The following is a 23,058-nucleotide window of genomic DNA, read 5'->3' as shown; positions in this document are numbered from 1 at the left end:
TTTCTATGCATTTGCACGCTGCCAAAAATGTTATGTCGGTATGATTTGAAAGGTTGGAAAGATTCTGGAATTACGTAAGGGATGTTAATAATTGCCGGGCAATAGCTTCGGGTGTCAAAAATGGTGTATAAAGGACCAATTCTTTTTATCAGCTTCATACAGTATCTGAGGTAAGACTCGACTTTAACTCTTTCCATGCCTATGCGGAAAAAATGGCAAAAAAGATTTTCGAGGCGATGCAGTTGTTTTCGGCGGGAGAAAATAAAAAATATTTTGAGCAGTCCAATGGCATGTATATTTGTCTTCACCAGTTGTTAGCCGCCAGGGGCAATGTCAAATATACTGGACATAAAATCGTTTTTGAAAGTATGATTGTAAAGCAGAATATCAAAGATGTTTTTTGAAAATTTGCCGTTTTTGTTCATCATAAGCATAATGTCAAATATATTTGTCATTTGAAAATATCATTTTCAATCTCATAACCCGCGTGCCAAATATATTTCACATTTGAAAACGAAAGTATGGAACGCCGTAGCTGCGATAAAATATTCGATAATTAATTTGATAAACTCTTTCGATTCGATGAATTGTGCGATGAAATAATCGATTATGCGATGATTTATTCGATAAACTCTTTCGATACGACACATATCATCCGATAAAAAATTTGATGCGGTAAATTTTTCAATAAAAAATTCGATGCGATAAACCGTTCGATAAAAAATTCGATGCGATAAATCATTCGATGAATCATCCGATCGGCCATACGCGTATATTATTTTTTTTAGACTACGCACTATTACGCATAGGGTTATATCTTCACGCACGCAACCCACACAATTTGGCAGAATCGGAATTTGGCAACAAAACCTAAGAATTTCATTTATAGAAAATTTTTAACTGTAAATTGGTTCAAAGCCTCAATATGTTCTTAACATGTTCTTATTTTCACCATTTTGTCAGTATTTTTTCCATTTGCCGAAGTCAAAGAAAATAAGTGTTTTACGATCCGCAAAGCCTTCTAAAATGTTCTTAACTTGCTTGTTCTTTTAATATTTTTACCATCAAAGAGTTATGTTCTTATATAGTCTGTTCTTATACAAAAATCGTGTGGCCACTAAGTTTTTAGTCTGATACGCAAAATTCTATAGAATACTTCTTGAAGGAAACTTATTCATTGAAGGATTAGCAGAAGCATTCATATTTCACTGAGCGCAAGCTGAAATGACTTCTCTATTCATCGCTCTATCGATATTTTTTATTTAAAGGGGCATCCTTGAGCTATCAATCATCTTTATATTCATGTTTTTAGGGGTGAAATATGAAGACGACGAACAGTTTTGTTTTTGTGTTTTACATGATGGTCGTTCAAACCAATTATGTTCGTTCATGTAACAATCAATTGGTGACGCAAGGGTTAATTGACGATGATCCATCCAACCTGCCGAATTGCCTATTGCTCCAACAAGGTAATCCAGTCAAGATTTTATCTGTCGAGGGGGAATGTAGAGAGTTTGGTGCGTGTCATCTCCAACAAGGTAGCAATAACGATATCTCATGTTTCAATTACTGTGTATTCACCCTTAATGCATGCGGGGGTCATTGTGTTAGAACAGATGAATGCTACGGATCACAAACAGGACGATACAAATGCATATGTTACAAAGTTGATGACAGCGCTGGAATAACAACAGCAGCACCACCAAGTGGTAAATGAAAACAAAACAAGTGATACTTTTATGGATCTACCTGGTTATGCATTTAACACATATATAATTGATATCTACGTGAGCGTCACCATTAAACAATCATTCAGAACACATATAGTGACGATATATAAAATTAGTCGTTTTTTCTTATAAAAAAAACGTTTAGAAACCAAAATTTCATGCTCTTGAAATATTTTTTCATATTCAAGACTTCGTGAGCAAAAAAACATCTATCTCATCAAAAAATTGAGTAATTTGGCTAAGAACATTGATGTGTGCTTATTAATAGTAATTCTTGTAGATAAACATGCGTTTTTTGAGCCAACAAAATTTTTTTGAAAAAATTTACTTGAGCCATGTTTTACCTATGATGGTACCCTACTTTCATGCAAAAAATCAGAAAAAATTAATGATCCAATTTTTCACAAAGTCCAAAAAACCCATTTTTTAGCCGTTTTTTGGCCCAAATTTGCCCCTAAATTTTTTTTTTTTGAAAGTCGGGCTCCGTCACATTCGAGGGTTTATAGTTATGCATCTTTGTGCTAAAAAATCATAAAGAATCAAAGAGCCAATCTCGAGAAAAGCTAATACCTAAGTAATTGATAATGTGCTTAAAAACAAATATCGAATTTGGCCAGTTTTTCTATAAAAAAACGCCAAGCAACCAAAATTTCATGTCTAAACACATATATTCTTCAAAAGTAAGCCCGCATGAGCAAAAAAAACATCTATCTCATTAAGAAATTGAGTAATTTAACTAAGAACATCGATGTATGCTTATTAATAGTGATTCTTATAGATAAACATGCGTTTTTTGTGCCAACAAAATTTTTTTGAAAAAATTTGCTTGAGCCATCTTCTACCTATGATGGTACCCTACTTTCATGCAAAAAATCAGAAAAAGTTAATGATCCAATTTTTCACAAAGTCCAAAAAACCCGTTTTTTTGGCCCAAATTTGCCCAAAAATTTTTTTTCTTCGAAAATCGGGCTCCGTCAAATTCGAGGGTTTATAGTTACACATCTTTGTGCAAAAAATCAGAAAAAACTTATCAGCCAATCATGAGGAAAGCTAACGAACGAACGAACGAACGAACGAACGAACGAACGAACGAACGAACGAACGAACGAACGAACGAACGAACGAACGAACGAACGAACGAACGAACGAACGAACGAACGAACGACGAACGAACGACGAACGAACGAACGAACGAACGAACGAAACGAACGAACGAACGAACGAACGAACGAACGAACGAACGAACGAACGAACGAACGAACGAACGAACGAACGAACGAACGAACGAACGGACGAACGAACGAACGAACGAACGAACGAACGAAGGTTAATTTATAGGACCTCCACCCCACCGGTAGGTCCAAAAATACATTTAATTCATCCCATCGTACATATCTTCAAGCCTTGCTAAGATTTAGTTATGTCAATCAGTGACATCAATCTAAAGTCAAAAAGTAACATTTCGTCCAACCAGCTATTTTTTTTTTTTTTGCACATTTTTTTTTATTAGGACCTAGGTTATAAGAATGTTTAGGCTGGACTTTGGAAAAAAATAAGAACATTGTAAGAAGATTGCCAGTGCACCTTGGTTTTTACACGTTTTTTATAATAACAATTTGATATCTTGTATTATGACATTTTCATTCATCTTCTTTATTATAATACGCTTAAATCGGAACTCTTCCATTTTCGCATGAAGCATTTCCGCTAGCGATTTTTAAGCAGCAGGCAATTCAAAAATCTGTAAGACTTCGAATTGATCATATTTTAGCTATCCAAGAGCTTTAACCCTATTAGCCCCAGGGGGGGTAGAATCTACCACGCTGGAGTTCTTTTGTTTATATCTCGGAGAAAAATTATTCAAACGAATTGAAACTTTCTGACTTTTAATAAAATCTTATTAAGAGTACTTGTAGAAAAATTTAAGGGTCATAGGTTGTTCAGATCAGGTTTTATGACTTTATTGTGAAACATGACATAAAACCCAGCTAAAATCCTTAAAACTCAAAATTTTAAAGTGCTGATAACTTCTAAACTATTTATTCAATCATTTTAAAATTTTGACACGTGATAGGCATTGATAATACAAATTTAAAAAATCTAAAGAAAATTTTTGAAAATGATGACGTCATCATTTATGACGTCATCAAATTTTGAAAATTTTACTCATCTTCAGCATAGATTTTAAGAAAAAATCTTCATAGAAATTGCAAAACCGGCAATTATGTTAAAAAACAGTCTTTTACCTTTCAGAATCTTCAAACAGAATCGAAATATCTTTATTGGTTCGACTGTAATAGACATTTTTGTAAACCATATATTTGGGCTTTTTTCCGACAGGTGGAAATTTTGTGATGACGTCATCAGTTTTTGAATGACGTCATCAATTTTTTTTTTCTTCCTGGAAAATTGTATCATGATGGAGAACATCTGTACCAAATTTCATGGCCATAGCTCTTCTAGATCGAAAATAATCGAGGGTGGTAGATTCTACCCCCCCCCCCTGGGGATACAAAAGTCAAAATAGCTTGGGGCTAATAGGGTTAACTCAATTTGCGTCGAATATTCTCTCCAAATTGGCCGTAATACTCATAATAAATAACATTTTTCTAGAGTCTTCTCCATGTTGAAACAATCACAAGAAGGATATGATTGTTAATTCCTGACTTTTTAATCTACCGGAATATTATATATTTTTTTCATATCATCAATCATAGTGGTCTTAGACCATGTTTACACGTTACTGTTCCGTTTCGCTCCGGCGCGAAACCGTTTCTATCTGTTTTGCTTTGTAACGTCTTCTTTTTTGACATTTCAAATTTTGATGTTCACACTTGTTTCGGAACCGTTTCGGAACGGAACGTCTGAACATTGTCTTAGGGGTGTTGATGGTTCTCATGTCGAACGGTTTAATGTAGAATCATGGACAAAATAATTTGGGACAAAGGGGATTTCCCCACGACATTTTAAACACCACAAATGATTTTTATAGAGTAATAAACACCGTTACACGCAGGGGTTTTAGTCATCAAAAAACTCACGTACAATTGAAAATTTTGTATAAGTTCTCATAATTTATGTTAATTTTCAGCCTTGTCACGGTTCAATTGCTCACTTTTCATAAATTATCTTTTGTTTACAGTTATATTATTTTATTTAAAAAATTATGCTTATATAAATTTTTGTTATAGTATGCTAATAAAAAACGCATTTCAAATAACCGTACTATACTAATTTTTTACACCATTCATGAATCTCGAGACTAGCATAGCAGGTACCGTTGATTTTAAAGCCTTAAAGATTTTAAAGATAGAAAGAAAGGAATCTTCGACCTTTCTCAAGCAAGAAAATGTGAAGCCTTAAGATATTGGCCGCTAGCTTAAGCTCAATGGCAGGAACATGGTTAAACCACTCCCTTATGCATACTACAAAGAATTTCACCTCTTCTTCATTTTTTGATTTCATACAATCATTGACCTTTGCTTTTTTATTTTCTTGTCTACCATTTCTGATGATCTATTTTATCTCTTTATTTTCGTCATCGAACATTTTGACTTTGTATTTCTTTATCATTGAATTGTCAATCATTTGTTCGCTTGAAACCGTATGTATGAGCGTAGAGCATAGGTTTCCTTTTTACATAAGTGTTTCTGTTTCATATCAGACACATATTTCATATCAGGACAGCATCTTGCTATTGTTATATTATGCTGATATAATCAAAATATGTTTTTCTTTTCCTTTTTCTGACCAATCTTGCTCCACACCCGCACCAATCCAATGTTAAAAGCTTGTGAATTAAAATTAATGAGTGAGCAAACAATATCACTCTTATCAGCTCTTATTTAAAAACAAAACCTTTAAGCTACGGTGCGCGATCTTGCGGATTTTATACCAAAGACTACCACAAAATGCCAATTGATGCCATGTTGCTTAGCAACTTAAAAGACAGTCTATTTCACTTGGATAAACTTTTTAAAAGTTTTCGTTTAAAGGAAGCCCTTTTCCACCTTCCTAGCCTGGTTAACCAATAAGCCAGTTTTTACATGGCCAAGATACGGCTGACGGCGTTATCGCGGTGCTTTAATGGTTTTTATGATGTACGGAATTTTAAGTTTGCCTTGAAAAACTGATATTCATTCACAACTTACCATCAGATTTTACCAAGTGACTGAATCAATCTAGCTTAGATTTCTAGGCTACCACCTTCCCTAAGATGAACGAAGGGTTAATTTTGTATGTATTTTGTATATCTAGTAAATAAAATCTTTTAGTGAGTGACCATACAATTTATAAGTTGAAAGTTGAAAAAACTCCACGTGACTTTCAACTTTCACGTTGACAAACTTTATGTACACGTCTTTTTTTTTTAAGAAACACACTTTTAAGAAACATGAGGCTGAGAATGCCTAAAAACTAAGAAACATCTAAGAAACATGCTGAGGCTGAGAATGAGAAAATAACATTTTTAATTCGGTTTTTTATAAGAACCTTCCAATCAAGGCTAATTATGTCAAAAAGTTTAGAAACATGTAAGAAACATTTAAGGCTCAAAAGGCCGATTTCTTAAGAAACATTGAGGCTGCTTGGTAAAACTAGTTTCTTTAAAAAAAAAACGTGTATACAAAAGATGGAACGTGTAAAAATAAAAAGATAATATTTCAGAAAAAGATATTTATTTCATCACACGAAAAAAAAAGAGGTTGTTAAAAAGTCTTTTTCACTTTCAAACTAACCAATTAAAATGATACAAAAGTACCGAAAATGTTTCGCAAAATATAAAAACAAAGAGAATTTGCAATAAGATCTTCAATCTGTAAAATCTACATCGTTATATCCGGGGCTGTATCCCTTAAAAAAAGAGGTTATTAGATTGAAGGAGAACACTCTAAATTCTTTACTATTTTGTCATTTACACTTTGATACGTCCTATGCCCTTTAAAATAATATTTTGTAACTTGACCACCTCCCTTGATTTGACCTTGACCTTTTCCTTTCGATCAGGGTGAAACCCCTGACTGTCACTCCTACTCAATATTTCCACTATATTAGAATAGCTCATTTGCATCAATCAAATTATCTATTATGCAAGAACATTTTGGACTGGGAGTAACCCCATAGTTTAAACGTTTAGACCCCCTGACTGTAACACCTTCTCAAGCTCTCCACTATATTAGAATAGCTCATTTGCATCAATCAAATTATCTATTATGCAAGAACATTTTGAACTGGGGGTAACCCCACTGTCACTCCTACTCAATATTTCCACTATATTAGAATAGCTCATTTGCATCAATCAAATTATCTATTATGCAAGAACATTTTGAACTGGGGGTAACCCCGCAGTTTAAACGTTTAGACCCCCTGACTGTCACTCCTACTCAATATTTCCACTATATTAGAATAGCTCATTTGCATCAATCAAATTATCTATCATGCAAGAACATTTTGAACTGGGGGTAGCCCCACAGTTTAAACGTTTAGACCCCCTGACTGTAACACCTTCTCAAGCTCTCCACTATATTAGAATAGCTCATTTGCATCAATAAAATTATCTATTATGCAAGAACATTTTGAACTGGGGGTAGCCCCACAGTTTAAACGTTTAGACCCCATGACTGTAACACCTTCCCAAGCTCTCCACTATATTAGAATAGCTCATTTGCATCAATCAAATTATCTATTATGCAAGAACATTTTGAACTGGGGGTAACCCCACTGTAACACCTTCTCAACATCTCCACTATATTAGAATAGCTCATTTGCATCAATCAAATTATCTATTATGCAAGAACATTTTGAACTGGGAGTAACCCCACCGTTTAAACGTTTAGACCCCCTGACTGTGACACCTTCTCAACCTCTCCACTATATTAGATTAGCTCATTTGCATCAATCAAATTATCTATTATGCAAGAACATTTTGAACTCGGAGTAACCCCACAGTTTAAACGTTTAGACCCCCTGACTGTAACACCTTCTCAACCTCTCCACTATATTAGAATAGCTCATTTGCATCAATCAAATTATCTATTATGCAAGAACATTTTGGACTGGGAGTAACCCCACAGTTTAAACGTTTAGACCCCCTGACTGTAACACCTTCTCAACATCTCCACTATATTAGAATAGCTCATTTGCATCAATCAAATTATCTATTATGCAAGAACATTTTGAACTGGGAGTAACCCCACAGTTTAAACGTTTAGACCCCCTGACTGTAACACCTTCTCAACCTCTCCACTATATTAGAATAGCTCATTTGCATCAATCAAATTATCTATTGTGCAAGAACATTTTGGACTGGGAGTAACCCCACAGTTTAAACGTTTAGACCCCCTGACTGTAACACCTTCTCAACCTCTCCACTATATTAGAATAGCTCATTTGCATCAATCAAATTATCTATTATGCAAGAACATTTTGGACTGGGAGTAACCCCACAGTTTAAACGTTTAGACCCCCTGACTGTAACACCTTCTCAACCTCTCCACTATATTAGAATAGCTCATTTGCATCAATCAAATTATCTATTATGCAAGAACATTTTGGACTGGGAGTAACCCCATAGTTTAAACGTTTAGACCCCCTGACTGTAACACCTTCTCAACATCTTCACTATATTAGAATAGCTCAATTAAATAAAACAAATTATCTGTTATGCAAGAACATTTTGGACTTTGGATAGAGATGAATCTCTACCCCACATTTTGTAAAACGCGGACCCCGTACTGTAACACCTTTTAAACATTCTCATTGTTATATGCATCAAACACATTATTTATTACACAAATGCATGCCCTTTTTTATAAGAACCAGTATATTTTGACTGAACCTCTTTTTTCGTGATCTTCAGAATGAATGTTCTTAAAATGTTCTTAATATGGCTAGTTGATTCACTATTTGTCTTCATTTTCTCAACCATTATTGAAACCTTAGAATCTTGGAATTGTTCTCAATTTTGATATTTTGTTTCATCAACATTGAGCTTCTTATGAGTTCTTATAAAACTGTTCTTGTAAAAAAAACGTGTAAATTCTGGTGAAGAAAAAATTCCCTTTGATTTTTATCCAAAACCGATAGGATTCAGATCATTTCTTTCTGAATAGAGTTTGATTGGTTGAAAACGTCACTTTCCGAACGCTGAATTAGTGCCCAGTATTTTTTTCGTAAATAAATAAAATTTGAAGCCTTGCCTTCACATAGATCCTCACTCATATTTTGTTTGCCAAGGAATAAGGAGAAAATTGACAAGAAATTATTGTTGGCCTTGCAATCCAAGCAGTTCCGATCAAAACATGAAGAATACTACTACTTTGAATTCGACTTTTTACACCAACGAAACTTATACAAAAGTATGTATAGCCGTATTAGATGACATAAAAGACGCACCTGATCAAATCCGAAAAAACCTCGTTATCCCATTTATCGTTTTCGGGGTAATCGGATTCATCCTCAATAGTATTGTTATTTGGGCTATAGTCAAGACAAAGGAGTGGCGAAATCGGTCATCGAAGCTCATTCTAATTATTTCGATTTACGATGTATTAAGTTCTATAGTGTCAAACACTTCGTCGGTTATTTATATAGCGTATAGCGAGATGATCTCTTGTGCCGCTAAAATGACCATCATGACACCTGTCTTGTTTTTCGTATTTTCACTCGGCTATTTCATTACCGTTATAGCCTTTGATCGCCTAATGAGAGTCGCTTTTCTACAAGACTACGAAGCAAAATTTAGGACTTGGCATTATAACTTGGTAATTGTTATCCATTCATTAGTGTCTATTATACAGACTGTTTTATGGGCTATTGGCGCCCTTGGTGGCCCCGGCATGGCGTCGAATTTGACAGCGCCGGGAAACATCGTCATATTCTTGTTGACCATCATAATCTACATTGTTTCCATTACCAGGCTAAAGAAATTAAGGCGATGTAATGAAAATTTTAATGAGACTAGAAAGCTGACTAAAATGGCGTCTCTGTATGTTATCACATATTTCGTATGCAACTTTCCTGTTTTGTTGTATGGCTTCCTGATGCGATATGAGGTTAAGAGCTTAGAATTGTGGCAATTAAGTGTATTGACGTATCCTTTGTATTTAATTCCGAATATCAATGGTATTATCAATGCCACTGCTTTCTTGGTGAAAAACAGGAAATGCAGAACATTGTTGCAAAGTTATTTTCAAAGGCTGCCAACTCGAAGTCAAAGAGTGCGGGCGATTCGAAGACACAGCAAACCAGCAGACAGCAATGCTATCCATCTTAAACATGTTGGCCAATCTAAAGTCAGTTAGGGACATTTGGCGAGTTTCTGTATGCAACCGCGATAAAAAAAAAACGCTTTCTATTGGAAGACCATTTTGGGCGTTTTGTTGTTACCACCCTCGAAGCAGTGGGCGCCTCTGTCTTTCTGCAACTCCGTCCACCAATTTAGATGGCCTTAACAATAGATCCAAAAGGACTCTTTCAGATGGGACATTTGAACTAGCTTAATCAACATTAGCACATCGGTGATTAAAAAACTGACTTTCAATCGCCTTGTTAATTTCTTTTTAAAGGAAGACATTTTCGCGGAGTTAAATTTTGCAGATTTTGACAAATTCGCGAAATTAAATTCTGCGAAACACGATTATGCTCAGGATTTAAAAAAAATACCTCTAAAATTGATCTCTAGGGTAAAATAGGCTTATATTTCAAACAAAAACTCCCTCAACCGCCAAATTAAATTCCGCGAAACTACTAATTCAGACATATTAGAAATAAAGCAAAAAAGTAAATTTTAGTCGTCTAGAAACCTTTGTGCACTAACTCTAAAAAAAAAAAAAGTGTCAATATCGCAATTAAAATTTTTTCCCGCTCAAAAAAAGTTCTTGAAAATAAAATGTGTGTGGATTTGTGTGTTGAAAATGTTTCATTTAAGTTGATTTTATTTTGAGAGTTTGTTGTTGCTTGATAAATTGTTTTTTCGCTACGCAAGTTTCTGCGTAGCTAGGCCCGGTATTTATAAGGCTGAAACACCGGATTCTTCCAGTCGTTTATACAAACTAAATCCCGTATCATTATTTGTGTTTATTATTAGTATTACATGCATTATAAACGACTCCAGTCTACGAAACTACCGAATTTCCAGCTGTGAACCGCGAAATTAAATTTCGCAAAAATTTCTTCCCTTAACGTAATACTAGCGAAATGTTTAACCAACAGTGTGTTGTAAATATTCGAATGAGAAACAATGCGAAAATCAATCAACTCTTTAATTATACCCCTGTGTCATAGACCCGCTGGGAGCCCACCCGCACTGGAGAGATTGACAAAAATTTCGTCCCCGGTGGGAAAATACCTTAGAATTTCGGCCCCAGCTGGAAATTAACTTTTCTTTCATCCCCATTCGAAATTCAATGTTTAAAATTGCACTTCAAAACCATTCCCACCGAATTTTTTAACCTCGCAACAAGGGAATTTCGATCCTCATTGGGATTTCAATAGGAATTTTTTCCCCCACTGAGAAAAAAGTTCCACCGGCGATGTAAGATAGGGGTGTTCAATTACTCAGAAAAAAAACTAACCTGCTCTGATCCACATGCCAACTTCAGTATTGCAGGGAAAACTCGTTTATATAATGCTTCCATGCTGACCTATTAATGAAAGGAAGAGAAGGGTCAAATATTGAAAGACTTGTCATTTTCCAACGACGAAAGAAGTGAAAGGAGGACACTCTCTCTAATTCGATCTTCAGGGAACCAAGGATTTCCTATGAAATTAAAAGAAACATTCTTATTACGGCGAGGATTTCATACGATTTTCAGCTAAGGGAGCCGGACCAATCATTCAGTTCGAAATACAGAATGGTTAGAATAGTAGAAGTTCGAATTAGAGGGAGTTGACTGTAAATCTTAAACAAAATTCGAATACCATCCCTTCTCATGCATACTTCGCTATTTATCATACACGTTTTTTTTTTATAAGAACAAAGTATATAAGAACATAAGGCTTCGATGGCCGAAATATTAAGAACATGTTAAGAACATTTTAAGGCTTTGTGGACTCGAAAACACCCGATTTCTTAGGAAATTGCACAAAAATACTCACAAAATGGTGAAAATAAGAACATTTTAAGAACATTTTTAGGCTTAAAACTCAAAAAGTTTAGAACATCGGAAGGCTTCAAAAATTTTCGACGTTCTTATAAAAAAAAAACGTGTACTGTGCCCTTTCTTCGCATTCCTGTATTGTTCGATATTTTAGAGCAGATGAAATATTTAGTATGTACATAATGTGGAAGCAAATTGGAATCATGCGTGTTTCTCGGCGATCGAAGAAAGACGGGAAACGAGTTTCTCAACGGTTTCGTCATGCGTCAAAAATGTGTGTTTAAATGTCTCATGTTTTCATTTCAAAATCCTCGCTCTTTCAGAAGTTGTATAAGTTAAGGCATAGAGGTATAAAGAAAGACAGGAGATGAATTTGTCGGTAATTGGTCGTTAAAGTCTTTTGATTTCTTTTATGTAATAAATCAAAAGAAATTCTAGGCTCGCCCGAAGAAATACGACTTTTTAGTAGAACTCAAGTTTGCTCTGAACATTCTTACTATCAGCATCGAAGATTTCTAGCCTTCTAATATACGAGAATAAAATAAAATTTAGCTCCACGAAATAAGTTTGCGTTCAATTTTGTCATCCATTAAATATTGTTTTGAAAAGATATTTTCTCCAGCCAGAAAATAAAAAGTTATGTATAAGCACACACAATTTCAGACCCAATTTGTAGACAAAAAGTCGCTGGAGGTTGTTGGAGGAAAGTATTAAGCAATAGAGTTCACCTTGAAGAAAATGTTGATCGAAAAATTTTGTCCTTTGATGAAGGATTGCAAAGTTTACAGGCCTTTTTGTAATCCAAATATTTTCTTACACCAATGTCAGAAACAATGAATCTCGTCTCATCTTATTTCCAACACTTAAGTTAGCCAATAAGATTTCACCTATCAACAAAGGAGCTCATTAAAAATGCACGATATATGAGATTATGAGCATGCATACCTCGCAATTTTTTTAATCGTAGGGCGAGCATGGTTACAATAGCATACTTCTCCTGTTTCTTTATACCTCCATGGTTAAGGGCTCTGACCATTTAGTCAGAAAACTGATTTTAGTATCTGAACATAAAAGTTATGTTTTAGATTCTTTAACACTTTTAACAAAGAATTGCCTTCATAAATTGCTTTTTAATCAAACCCCTTAAGAGTAATCAAGAACTTAATTGCAAAAATGACGTTACTGTATGAACTTTAAAAAGACGTTGATAATATGTTGCATCACTTTCTTTTATAAAAAGTGCTAAGTTTTCATGGGTAATTAACCTTTTTGTTTCGAACTTTTTTCAAACTGTCCGCAAAGAATTGAACTATTTTAACTTTTGCGGAAAATTTTTTTAAAAAGATGTGTCAAAAGTTATGACTGTTTTTTTAAGCAAAATCCAGATGAAAAATTGATGAAAAACCACTATTTTGAAGATTTCGAGACAAAGAAGCATTTACAAAAATTTTCCGCAAAAATATTTATTGTTCGGTAAAAGATACACCATCTACTGCGAACATTTTTTCAAATTTTTTTTTCTTCGCCGAAACTAAGCTCTTCAAAGTTGAAATACTCTTCCTCGCAAAAGTCTTCATTTTCTTCTTCATCAAATTTTTTCAATGCAATTTTTGAATTTTCAGATTCAGGAATAGTTTGTCTAACAGAAAATGTATAACATGCCATAGTTTTGTTGGTTACATCAGTCAGAAAACACATTTTAAACACGGCAATTATGAAAAATTCACTATGGTCAGAGCCCTTAAGCTAATCGCTTCTATTTCTATTTTGCTTTCATGTTAAACGAGACGAATCGACATCAGCATTGGAGAAGAGAACGGGATTCAACGCCATTGTTCGATATGGTTCATGTATGGCTATCCTCATTATGAGCAACGAAGTAGGCCACTTCTATGGTTACACACGAACTTTAATGATGACCAAACAATAAATGTAGATTACGGAACAACGTTGTTTTTAACGAATTTTTTTTGTATAACTTTTTTTTGTTATTTGCAAAGGGAGGACCTTTAAACTCAGGAGGTCGGGGTGACTAATGCCATTGGTTCGGAGATAATGTTTCCTCCAGAATAAACAGCTACTGGGGGTTTTTGCGCTACCTGTTATGTCACCATTAGTATTAATATATCCCTTTTTACTGTAATAATGAATAATATTTAAATTATCGATATTTTCATTCTGCCCGGTCTAGCGGAACAATTTATATGTAACCTATTCAATTTTATCATCTGATAATTGTTTCTTTACATTGCTGTTGACACGATTGCGGAAGGATCGATGACATTTTTCCTGTTATTCTTTTACAATTTTACATGCTTATCACAAATTTGTACATTCAATAGTTAGTCTATTTTATTCGTTCTAGTTACAGTTATTGCTCTGGTTATTGTAAAATATCTCAACTACATGTTTTTCATTGCAAGATGTATCCAATAAAAAACAAATTCATGTCTCATAGTTCTACTTTCTATGCATCATTCTTAAGCTTTGAGGAGAAATAGTGGAGAAGACTGAGGAAATGAAGACTCTATAAATTTTGAACCACCCCTCTAATCCACCGATGATTTTTTACAAAAGATTGCCCCTATTACAAATATAGCCTCTGTATTTAAATCAGCATTGTTCTTATAGCTTTTTGATGGCGCTGATAAGTGGTCCGGTGTAATTTGGCCGAGTCCATTATTTGGCTTTGCTTGAGGTGTTAGCAAATCCGTACCACTAGATCCAGCCCCTTTTTGGAGAAAGACAAACAGAAAAACATGACCAATAGACAATTTGTTTTTCAAATTTTGGAGTTATTTTTATGTTTTTATTATAGTTTCATAAACTTTGATGGAGTTTTAGGATATATTTTATTGTTTTGTTGTTTTCGTATATTTTTTGAAAGTGAAAAGTGAAAAATTCTAAGATGGCGAAATCCTCTAGTCCACTTCACTGGAGTCAGCGCCATCAAAATCATCAGAAAGTCAGAAGTAGACTTTAGTCTACTATCAGCCATTCTAATTCGCGTCCGCATTCGGCTTTTGCCGATGCAAATGCCGACGTAAATTTGGCTTTTACCGACGTAATAGTGCTTACTGTACTTTAGAATCCAGATTTTTTTGCCGACGCAAATAAATCTGAATTAGAAAGGCTGATTATAGATATAGAAAATCAAGAAAATGTTACCTGCTTTTTATGTTGAATAGGATCGTGAACACTTTTCCCGATCATGAAGAGAACCAATGCGTGAAGCAGTTCACAGGCTACAACTTTAGTCTGTCTGTTCACTGATGTTTGAGCTAATTCCACAACACGTGGTAGAAACGAATCTATAAACGAAATAATAAGGTAGGTCAATCCCCTATTCGTACTAGGGGAGGGCTGTTTCTGTTCAGGGGTGAAACTAATGTTAATAGCTCCTGAAATAATAGAGCTTTTGGCACGAAACTTTCTGTAAATTCCTAAATTATATTATATATTTCCGGATAAGTTAATGTCTCTTTTATTCGCTCTTACTCTATAAAAATTCAATTGGCAAAACCGCGAAAATTTGAACCCGCGAAATACAACTTTCCCCAATTCTATCAAAAAATTTGAAAAACCCTAGGAAAATGAAAGAAATCTATCCAAAAAAGGGCAAAACCACAAAAATTAAAACCCCCGAAATGCAATTTTTCCATTTTTTTCGACCGCGAATATTAGTTCCCGCGAAAATTAGTTCCAATAAGGTAAGACAGCCAGCGTGAGAGTAGAATATAAATTTAAAGTAAGAAACCACCTACCCAAATAAATTGCAGCTTTCATGTCAGGGAATGGCAATTGGAAAGATAATAGTTCTTCATTATTCCAAGCAATGGTGTTCTGGAGGCTGGCATCTTCGGTCGTTTGCGCGAGAGCGGTGCTGGAGATGCCGCCCAAAGAACCAATGAAACGCAAAATACGAAGCTTCAATTTCTCGAGTGGTGATTGCAATGATTGCTAAATATGGTAAGAACAGTGGTCAAAACCATGAGAAGGAGAATGGATTTACACAAAACATTAGCATATATTCTTGAAATTTAGGTGAATTATGTGGAATTTTGAGACGGAACGGAAAAGTCTCTTTATATATTTCGCTGAGATGGAGAAATTGTTAAAACTGTATGAAAAATGGCAATATGCTTGGTATCCACACTTTGATTTGGCTGGCGGCCTTTCAATAATCTCCTAGCAACAAAAAGCAAAGAAAAAAAACATTGGCATGTAGAATTTCTGAATTTTAGCAAAGCGAAATCAGCAAAGAGATTTTACTTGTTCTACAATCAGTGCCGAAATATTTGGCACAAAAGGGGAATTCCCTGAAAACTTTGTAACCGCAAGTGATTTTTAAGTGCTTTGAAGTACAGTTTGGAAGTAGAGTTTTAGTTCTTAGGATATCAGGATCTAAAAGCTCAAAAATGTGCCAATAAGGCATAGAATATAGTCTGAAAGAAAAATCCAATGAAGCAAATTGGGTGTACTGAAAGTGCAATTCTCGCCCGACCTTTAAATTCTGAAAACGTTAAAATACCCAAAATTGCCAATATTTTTTCGGCGCTGATTGTAGTTGCCCTGGGGATAGGTTTCTTGAAAGGTGTTTTCTAGCTTACCTTATTTGCTTTGATCAGTGCTTTTAAATATCGGATGGGAACACGTTTGACTTTCTTTTCTGAGCGAGTCATAGAGGCTTTGCTGATTGAAAAATCTTCATTCGGTTCTGAAAAACAATATGTTGGTTTTTAAAGGTTTTGTTTTTAAATAGGAGTGATAATGTTTGCTTACTCAACAATTTTAATTTTCAAGTTTTTTCACATTGAATTGACACGGATGTGTCAAAACAAAACCTTTAAACCTAGTTCGTCGTCTTGAGGACGTTATTAGCGGTCCGGTCACAAAGAGAGAGAGACCGTTAATCAACCAACGGTGCTGTAAGAAGGGTAAAGCCGTCTTCAGAAAAGGATTAGAAAAGGATCAATTCTTTTTGGCAGCTCGACCCCCTTCCCCTGAAAATACGCGAGAATACGCCTCTGGGTTGCTTAGAGTTGTGTAAGCATGGAGTAAGTAAGTATTTTCATCTGGTGGCTGTCGAAGGAACCGGGAGTGAGGGAGTCTATCCCCTTTTCTATTTGCGCTAGACCTGGGAGATCGAATGCTGAGGTGGAGCGTCACACCTACTCTCAGCTCCCAGTAACTTACTGCCTAGATCAGATTACCCAATCTAAGCTACTCATCCGCTGAATTGGCGGTGACCGGGGATCGAACCCACAACCCTTAGATTGTAAGGCGAATGCTCTACCGACTGAGCTACCCGGCCAGTAGTAGGGTCAGATGAAAGATCTGTTAGATTATACCGTACCGTTTGAATTCAATTCTGAACGTAGATAATCATCTAGAGAAGGAAGGATTTCAGAGAGCAGATCATTCATATCTTGTGTGTGGTTTCGATCCGAACAGCTCTCTTTATACCACTTCTCCAATGTAGATAAAGCAACATCAGCTAATTCAAATTGTGTTAAGCCAAGCTCGAATGTCAACTGTCGAAAGCAATGAAAATTTAAATGAATTTAATTGTAAGGGCGTCGAGAAAAGGCTTAAAAGGCTGGAGGCACTTCAACCCAGGGGTCGGACAGCCTGTAACGTCAAATGAGATATCCAAGTAAATTTAGAAAATCTTTTCCACAGAGGAAGAGTTTGGTACAGACTAACAATCGGTTAATTCCAAATATTTATCAATTGGTAGTAAAACAAGACGACTTAAAGTCGAAAATTTCGCCTAGAATTTAAAATACATAGGAAAAAAAAGAAGTAGAGATTTGAAATCTACTTTACATCGAGCCTTGATGAAACAATTTTACAAGAACAACGAGGCTTAAAATCGCTTAAAAAAGAGACCAATTTAAGAACAACTGTTGTTTAATTTTTAAGAACTAATAAACAAAGGTAATATCACCGTCTATCAAAAGTTATTTATTTGACTCTTATAAAGCAATAAAAAATGAATATGCTCATATTGTGCGCCATCTCTTGTTTATTTTGTAAGAGCTAATTACCGAAAGGTATATTACCGTCTATCAAGAGTTATTGATTTGATTCTTATAAAGTAAATGCTTATAAGAATAATAAATCTGCTCATAATGTGCGCCGTCCCTTGATTACTTTGTAAAAACTAATTACCGAAAGGTATATCACCGTCTACCGAGAGTTATTTATTTGATTCTTATAAAGTAAATGCTTATAAGAATAATAAATATGCTCATAATGTGCGCCGTCCCTTGATTACTTTGTAAAAACTATTAGACGATATCGGCTTAACGAAATTCTCCCCGAATGATTACCCATGATGCATTGCGCAAAAAAATTCAGTAAGTCAATATTGTCCGTGAATTTTTTTGCGCAATGCATCATGGGTAATCATTCGGGGAGAATTCGGAAAGCCGATATCGTCTATTACCGAAAGGTGTATCACCGTCTATCAAGAGTTATTGATTTGATTCTTATAAAGTATATGCTTATAAGAAAAATAAGTAAGCTCATATTGTCCGCCATCCCTTGTTTACTTTGTAAGAACTAATTACCGAAAGGTATATTACCGTCTATAAAGAGTTATTGATTTGATTCTTATAAAGTAAATGCTTATAAGAAAAATAAATGAGCTGATATTGTGCGCCGTTCCTTGTTTACTTTGGAACAACTAATTACCGAAAGCTATATCACCGTCTATCAAGAGTTATTGATTTGATTCTTATAAAGTAAATGCTTATAAGAAAAATAAATATGCTCATATTGTGCGCAATCCCTTGTTTACTTTGTAAGAACTAATTACCGAAAGGTATATCACCGTCTATCAAGAGTTATTGATTTGATTCTTATAAAGTATATGCTTATAACAAAAATAAGTAAGCTCATATTGTGAGCCATCCCTTGTTTACTTTGTAAGAACTAATTACCGAAAGGTATATCACCGTCTATCAAGAGTTATTGATTTGATTCTTATAAAGTATATGCTTATAAGAAAAATAAGTAAGCTCATAATTGTGAGCCATCCCTTGTTTACTTTGTAAGAACTAATTACCGAAAGGTATATTACCGTCTGTAAAGAGTTATTGATTTGATTCTTATAAAGTAAATGCTTATAAGAAAAATAAATGAGCTGATATTGTGCGCCGTTCCTTGTTTACTTTGGAACAACTAATTACCGAAAGCTATATCACCGTCTATCAAGAGTTACTGATTTGATTCTTATAAAGTATATGCTTATAAGAAAAATAAGTAAGCTCATATTGTGAGCCATGCCTTGTTTACTTTGTAAGAACTAATTACAGAAAGGTATATTACCGTCTATAAAGAGTTATTGATTTGAAAAAATAAATATGCTCATATTGTGCGCCATACTTTGTTTACTTTGTAAGAACTAATTACCGAAAGGTATATTACCGTCTATCAAGAGTTATTGATTTGATTCTTATAAAGTATATGCTTATAAGAAAATAAAGAAAAAATCAAAACTGTGGAGCTAAAGACACATGACGTATATAAAGATATATGACGTAATCCAAAGAAAACCCGCGAAAGTCGTCCGTGGTTATACGAGTTCGTTAGTGAGTTCGTCCACCGTATCAAGCACTTTCGTTTTCTAATTTTTTTTCCGATGACACCGCCGCGAAAGGCTATCGTAATACTTTCGCTAAGCGAAATTAAAAAGACGAGTATAATAATAAGTATGAAGTTATGAGACTAGGTCACAGTGTGGATCTAAACCACACTGAAACGACCGCCTTCCATCACGCTCGCGAATGAGCGCGCGCACATTATTAACGCACATGTAACGTACATGTCATCTCCAGTACATTTTAGATTATTCATTGAAAACAGATTACAATATAGTCACTTTTCATGTCTCGATTATTCAATTCCGAATAAAAGACATTCAGCGAAAAAAAAAGAGAAACACCTGGGTAATCTAGTTAAAACAAGCAATATGCTGAATGGACCTACCTGATGATTAAAGTTAGATAGCAATGCGAAAAGAAAAATGAAAAAAATCAGTCAGAAAATATAGCGTTTAGCGAAAATACACAACACAATAAATTCATCATTGATTGTTGATGGGGGGAGAGGGAAGGGTTGTATAGAAATAATAAATAGGAAGTTCTGGTCGCAAAAATCAGTTTTATTGACAATTGAATCATGCTTGATAATGAGCATTGTTATGAATAATGTTTTTGTGTGAAAAGCATAGAAATATAAGTAAACTAAACCGGAAAAAATTTTTTCTCAAAAATACAACTCGGCCATGTTTTGAACATTGCGAATACGCATCTTTCTGCAAAAAATCAGAAAAAACTAAAAATGAAAATTCGAGAAAATATCAAAAAACCGATTTTTCCGACATATTTCCGGCATTTTCGGCCTAAAAATTTTTTTTTCGAAAATCGGGCTCTGTCACATTTTAGGTATTGTCATATTGCATCAGTGTGCAAAATTTCATAAACAAATATAAAGTACATCTCGAGAAATTCAAGAAATACTGTCTTTCCGGCGAAAATAGGTTGTTCCGGCGACTTTTAAATTAGTTCCGGCTTCAAAAATCAATTTTATTGGAAATTGAAACATGCTCGATGGTGGGCATTGCTATTAATAATGTTTCTGAATGAAAAAACAACCAATTATAAGGAAAAAGTCCAATAAAAATCTAGAAAAAACGGCGATTTCCGGCATATTTCAGGCATTTTCCACCGGAAAAAAAATTTTCTGAAAAATCGAACTCGGCCATGTTTAGGGCATTGTTAACACGCATCTTTGAGCAAAAAATCAGAAAAAACTATTGATAAAATCTCGAGAAAATGCCAAAAAAACAGTTTTTCCGGCATATTTCCGGCATTTTCGGCCGGAAAAAGATGTTTTTCGAAAATCGGGCTCCGTCACAATTTAGGTATTGACATTTTGCATCATTGTGCAAAATTTCATGAAAGAATATAAAGTACAGCTCAAGAAATTCAAGAAATACCGTTTTTCCGGCGAAAATCGGCTGTTCCGGCAATTTTTAGAAAGTTCCGGCTTCAAAAATCTATTTTATTGAAAATTGAAACATGCTTGATGGTGGGCATTGCTATTAATAATGTTTTTGAATGAAAAAAACAACCAATTATATGGAAAAAGTCCAATGAAAATCCAGAAAAACGGCGATTTCCGGCATATTTCCGGCATTTCCGGCCGGAAAAAATTTTTTCTCAAAAATCGGACTCAGCCAAGTTTTGGGCATTGCTAACACGCATCTTTGTGCAAAAAATCAGAAAAAAATAATGATGAAATCTTGAGAAAATGCCAAAAAACCGGGTTTTCCGGCATATTTCCGGCATTTTCGGCCGGAAATGATTTTTTTTCGAAAATCCGGCTCCGTCACATTTTGGCCATTGCCATTTTGCATCTTTGTGCAAAAAATCAGAAAAAACTAATGAGCCAATCTCGAGGAAAGCTGGTAACAGACGAACGAACGAACGAACGAACGAACGAACGAACGAACGAACGAACGAACGAACGAACGAACGAACAGACAGAGGTTAATTCATAGGACCTCCACCGGGGCACCCGGAGGTAGGTCCAAAAACCGAAAGTAAATGGTAGACGAAGTAATGAGCCAAGGCAAAACGAGATTAGCGTACCACTATGAAAGAAACCGCCTCCGGCGGTCGATAAAGTGTGTCAAAAAACGCTTCTATTTTACATTCTTTGATGTAATTTTGTTTCTTGTTCCATACGGGAAAATTTAACTATCAAAATCTGTGAACAGTGAAAAATTGACGTAAGTCAGCGAAATTGTCATAAAGTCATTTTAAATGAACATACAAATATATAATGTTCACCATGAGTTAAAAATCAAATTTTAAATCTTCCCTAAAAATCTCATTTGTCTTTGTTCGATAGAAATAGAGGGGCGTACATATTGAATATAAAAGTATCGCATCAGTACTACAAACCTTGAATATGCTAGCATACGATTTCAGGGACCTTTGCACGACAGAATAAGGTACTGAGATGAGGAACTGTAGACATGACACCAACAAGTCGTCCTTGTACTGTTGAGCAGATGATAAAATCTGAAAAAAAAAGATATGAGAAATGTTCATCTAATCATCCATTTAACCATGAAGTCATTATGCTTTACTATTGGTGAAAAGCCAGAAAAAAACCGTGCACCCCCTTTTGAGGAGGTTCAACCTTTTGTGACCTACCCCCTTCCCTTGGAAATTCCAGGCAATTTTAGGATCATACCCCTCTGGAATTCCGAATTTTTACAAATTTTCAATCATTACCCCCTTGGAATTCCGCTTATTTTTGACGGATTTTCGTCTACCCTTATGGAATTCCACTGCACTTCAAACCTTACCCCCTTGGAACGGAAATGGACCTCCTCAACAGGGGGTATACGATTTTTTTCTGGAAAAGCCCATTGGTGAAAAGCCAGATTAGAAATGTTTTCAATGAAACAAGGGGCTATTAGTACTAGTAATAACATGGTTTGGAGGGTGATTTGGGAGTAATAGCCCCGAGGTTCACTGAAAACATTTCAAAATCGATTCAAAATATATCACCATATATATACATTTTCGAAATATATTGAGAATTCCGGTTATCTTAAAGTTTTTCAAGATTTAAAGTTCATTTGGGATGGGTTGGCAGGCTATATTATGAGCCTTATTGGACTATTTTCGAACTTTCGGATCCTCAGATCCTAAGGTCCTTAGCCTTAAGTCTCATGTTAAAGCTTAGAGTTAAACTCTACCCTTCGAACCTACTTTAGAGCACTTACAAATCGATTGTGGTTTCAAAACTTCCTGGGGAATTTCTTTTTTTCTCAAATATTATGACCTTGATTGTAGTACAAATTTAATAAATAACACATGTATTTACATACGCTGACATAGTGTGCATTAATAGAGCAAATTTCATAGATATTGAAAAATTTTATTTGACTCCAGCTAATTCGATTTTGAACGGGAAGTCTAATGGCCTGTCTTAAATGACAGTCAGGATAAAGACAGAGGGACCCAGAGAGGACTGATTATCCTTTCAAAGTAACATCGTCTCTCTAAGAGGAAAAAGAATTCGGCCACTCTTTGTTGTTTGTAGGTCTGACAGAAGAAATCATTTTATTTTTTCATACTTTATATAGAAAAATTCGAATAACAGAAGGTTTGAATTAGCGAGAGTGCGTTGTATTAACTATTGCA

At 34.9% G+C, this 23,058-nt stretch overlaps 1 protein-coding gene across 1 annotated transcript in view; it reads right to left on the bottom strand.

The window, feature by feature from the left end:
- The window catches only part of LOC136813972 (DNA-dependent protein kinase catalytic subunit-like), a 159,395-nt gene that overhangs the window by 112,466 nt on the left and 23,871 nt on the right, over window positions 1-23,058 (bottom strand). The window contains exons 12-17 of the mRNA XM_067070485.1: window positions 21,805-21,924; window positions 17,184-17,361; window positions 16,438-16,544; window positions 15,592-15,787; window positions 14,996-15,138; window positions 11,303-11,371 (exon numbers count right to left, since the gene is read on the bottom strand). Coding sequence (XP_066926586.1) covers window positions 11,303-11,371; window positions 14,996-15,138; window positions 15,592-15,787; window positions 16,438-16,544; window positions 17,184-17,361; window positions 21,805-21,924 — 813 coding nt within the window. The remainder of the gene's footprint in view (window positions 1-11,302; window positions 11,372-14,995; window positions 15,139-15,591; window positions 15,788-16,437; window positions 16,545-17,183; window positions 17,362-21,804; window positions 21,925-23,058) is intronic.

The sequence above is a fragment of the Clytia hemisphaerica genome, unplaced genomic scaffold (assembly GCF_902728285.1).
Source record: "Clytia hemisphaerica strain Z4C2 unplaced genomic scaffold, Clytia hemisphaerica genome assembly, whole genome shotgun sequence".
In the NCBI taxonomy this organism is placed as follows: domain Eukaryota; kingdom Metazoa; phylum Cnidaria; class Hydrozoa; order Leptothecata; family Clytiidae; genus Clytia; species Clytia hemisphaerica.
Note: the sequence above shows the minus strand (reverse complement) of the source record. Positions and strands in the feature narration are given on the sequence as shown.